General features: G+C 36.5%; 1 protein-coding gene across 1 annotated transcript; it reads right to left on the reverse strand.

The window, feature by feature from the left end:
* Positions 1–232: 232 nt before the first annotated feature.
* Positions 233–3,098, reverse strand: LOC120626490. Its single transcript, XM_039894018.1, has 2 exons — positions 3,095–3,098; positions 233–1,566 (listed from the first exon to the last, which is right to left on the reverse strand). The coding sequence occupies exons 1-2, from the start codon at positions 3,096–3,098 to the stop codon at positions 947–949; spliced, it is 624 nt and encodes a 207-aa protein (XP_039749952.1). The 3' UTR covers positions 233–946.
* Between the last annotated feature and the right edge of the window lie 808 nt (positions 3,099–3,906).

Raw genomic sequence — 3,906 nt, forward strand, 5'->3', positions numbered from 1 at the left:
AGCCACAGCTACACCACCTCCCCTTGTCTGACACATTTGCTTGTAATCACGATCACGACGCCATACAGAGTATCTTGTGTCAAAAAGTTCCGTGTCCGAAACACTATCAAGCAACCAAGTTTCCGTCACTGTAATTATGTCGTAACCATTCAATAAAATATTTCTGGAAAAAGTGTCTGTCTTGGTCCGCAATCCCCTAAAATTTTGGTGATAAATGTTGAGTTTAGCTAGAGTGAACACTGCACACAATAACTATAAAAAAACCAAATAAGCCTAAAAGTAATCCACTTATAGACCATAGTAATTAATACACAATAATAAGAATACTGCAGCCTTCCAAATACACACGACTTAGTTGCAACACCAACATAGGTTATCAATGACAATATGTTGAAATTAATAGAAATAGTAGGTCCGTTTCTTGTAAAAAACGTTGTATTTAAACATAAACAATGGAGAAACTTACACCAACTACTGTTTGTATTATCATACTTAAGTGCACTTCTTAATTCTGCAGTGTACCTTAATAGTAATCCATTAACAACTATAAAATAGTGTAATAGAAATCGACGTCTTCTAATAGCAATAATATACGCAACTAGTTTCCAAATGCCCTGAATATGGTAAACAGTGTATAAAATTAAAATGTAACCAATGCAAACAGTAAATAATACTCGGTTAAGAAAAAACAATATTTTCGAATGAATTACATAACGTAAGTAGAAATAATATAAATTATCATAACACCGTTCAAACTTAGCAATATTCATTGCAAAAACTACGGAGGCGCTCGGAATTACAAATGAATAGCTTGCGCCCATCGAACAAAGGAGCGAGATAAGAACGCCAGTGCTTCCCAACCTTGCGGTACGAAGAGGTATGAGGTTAAGATTAAAGTTTATTTCTAGGTATATACTTCTAATAAATGTTATTTTAGTTACTAACTTTATTTTACTTTCGTCAAATCTTTCTCTGCTTTGATACTTAAGACGGGGGACGTTTCGTTTTTTCTCAAAAATAGTTTGGAGTGCTTCACCCACACAAAACGGTAATTTTTCTCCTTAAGGTTTTCATTGTGCTTTACAGGTACACCTTTTATCTCAATATTATTATATCGAAGCCACTGATCCTGCTCATCTATCTGCTCTTGAAGTTGAGTTATGGCAACCCTCAACTCAGGCATGGCGTCACTTACAGACTCAATATTATCAATCCTTTTTTCCAGTCTATCGATTCTACTGATCAATTCCTGAGTGGAAGTCGAAAGTGCAGCCATATCCGATTTAATGCAATGAATATCCTTGAAAAGTTCTGGAAGGGGCTGCAACTGGAGTGACAGCTTAGTTAGCTCCGCCATGACAGTATCCATTGACAGAGATGTCGGGGAAGGAACTGGCGAACCCGGCTGTTTTTTCGCGCCTTGAACATGTTTGCATGTCGCACATTTCCAAGTAGCTTGTCGATCACCCAGCTTGCGGTAGCCTATTTCAGTTATTCCTGAGCAAGGATAGTCAAAAAACTTCTTGCAGACCCAACATTGAATAGCCTCCTCTGTATCATTGTTACCTTTTTTCACATAAAAACATTTTTACAGACGAAAGGTTTGAGCGATAAGACCGCCTTTGCACTCTCTATTTTCTAATCTAAGTTTCTTCTGTATATGTGTTTACTTTGTATAAAATGTGTCAAACACACGCTACGCTTACTTTGGGGTTAGATGGCGATGTGTGTGATGTCGTAGTACTTATATTTATTTATTTATTTTCTTTTAACCTGCGTAACCCTTCGAGTTTACAGCGTGATGTTATGTTGTGTGGGTGCGTAAAAAACGCTTCTTAATGTGATAGTTCCGTTGTCGGTTTTCGTGACTCGTCATCAGATCTTTTAGATAGAGCCATTTCGCTATAAACCATTTTCAATTAATAAAATAATTCTGTTAATCCGTCTAGACTTGGCGGAGCGATGCCCGAACCTACGTTTCATTTTTGAAGTCTGTTAAAACGAAACTACTTTATTAAAACAGATCTACCACTGAGTCGTTACTATATTCATATTACAGAAAAGGGCTATCACATCAATATAAAAACTAAGATTACGCGAATAAAAAAAAAATAGGTATACTTACAGTAGCTTCGCTAAATTCAATATATACAGTACAGAATATAACCAGTGTCAAACACACCATTAGTCTTTATAAAGATTATGGATATAAATCAATCTACTAGAAAGAGACATAAATTATTGTTATTACCAATCAGCATATTATTATGAGTGGTGAGTATATGCTTTAATAACATAATAGCGAAGGTAATATTAGCTTTACCTTTACATAAGTTCAAAAGAATGTATCATAACTCATTTAATATTAATAGGTTACTATAATATTGATCAATCTTTTTATGGTTGCTTGGAAGCGGCTCAGCTGTCGTATCACATAAGACAGAACGATGATTGTTAAATTGTATGATAATTTTGGAAAAGATCAACTGCTGAGTTTCTGGTTGACTTCTAGGTAGAATCTGCCTTCCGGACCGCTGGAAGAGTAACTGCAAACAGATGACTTTGATACTTGACGTTTCAAAAGTGCTAATTAGGGCGTTGAAACAAAAGAAATTTGAATTTGTTAATATTTTTCTTATTGACTCGCGCTTTGCGTCATTACGACTGTACCTACGTCTTATGAAGACTACGTTGGGGCGCGCATGCCTAGAAAATGCCTTGGAGGTACTGAAGTTACACGTGGCAAGAAACACAAATGCCAGAGAGTTCCACAACTAACTGTCTTGAATCAGAAACGTGGAACGTTTCGTTCGAGTTGTGCGGGCTAATTAGATTTCAACTGCATAAGGATGCCACCACTCATATTGTGTTGCTGTTCTGTAATATAACGAGGAATAAGTTCTGATATCTTTCTCTTAAAAAAGCCGCCCATCAGGTCAAAGAAGTCAAAGAAATTATAAATTCTTAATCGAGATTACATGACATGCGGACGGACGGACAAACGCACGGAAAAGTGTATTAATAAAGATACTTTAGATTTTGTAACCAAAAATAGTGTACATTATTCTACTAATGAAGCTCTTTAAATTTATACCCATATTGAGGTTGTGAAAAAAATAGCCACTTTGTGGTGGCGGCCTTCTTGGACTGGAAATTATTCAAAGGGTACAGTATTCTACTAGTCAAGGCCTTTCGTTTGATAACTATATTGAGCGAGTTGTGGAGCAATGTAACCCACCATTTTGTAGCGGCAGCCATCTTGGATCAATTTTCTTCAACCTAAGAACACTCTTAACTAAAACATCTAACAAAAAAAAAACAAAATCGGTTCTTCTGCTCGGGAAAAATGATGCCACAGACAGACAAGCACACACACAGACACGTCAAACTGATAAAAAACCCGACGTTTTTGCGTCGGGGGTCAAAAAGATAGGATAATATGAGGATATATTAATTTATTATAGAAGCAGTGATAAGCCCAGTGGGTAAGACTTGAACTTAACTTTCAGGGTGCCGAGTTCGAATCCCAGCACTTCTAGTATTTCTTAATTTAGTTTTTTATGCAATTAAAATATCACTAGCTTTGACAATAAATCAAAAGCATCGCGAGGAAATCGGCATGTCTGAGAGTTCTCCATGAGGTTCTCAAAGGCTTGTGCAGTCCACCAATCCGCACTGGGCCAGCGTGGTGGGCTGCAGCCTTAACCCCTTCTCATGGTTGGAGGAGACCCGTGCCTTGCAATGGGTCAGTAATGGGTTGAAAATCATATCATCAGATAGTACTTTAGGTAAGTAAAATATAATTTTAATAAGACATTTATGTCTATTTCGATAATATTAGTGTTTTAGTTTAGACAAATCCTTGAAACTTGTTGTTACCTTCTCAATCAGATAGACTATTGAGTA

This window comes from Pararge aegeria, chromosome 9 (assembly GCF_905163445.1).
Source record: "Pararge aegeria chromosome 9, ilParAegt1.1, whole genome shotgun sequence".
In the NCBI taxonomy this organism is placed as follows: domain Eukaryota; kingdom Metazoa; phylum Arthropoda; class Insecta; order Lepidoptera; family Nymphalidae; genus Pararge; species Pararge aegeria.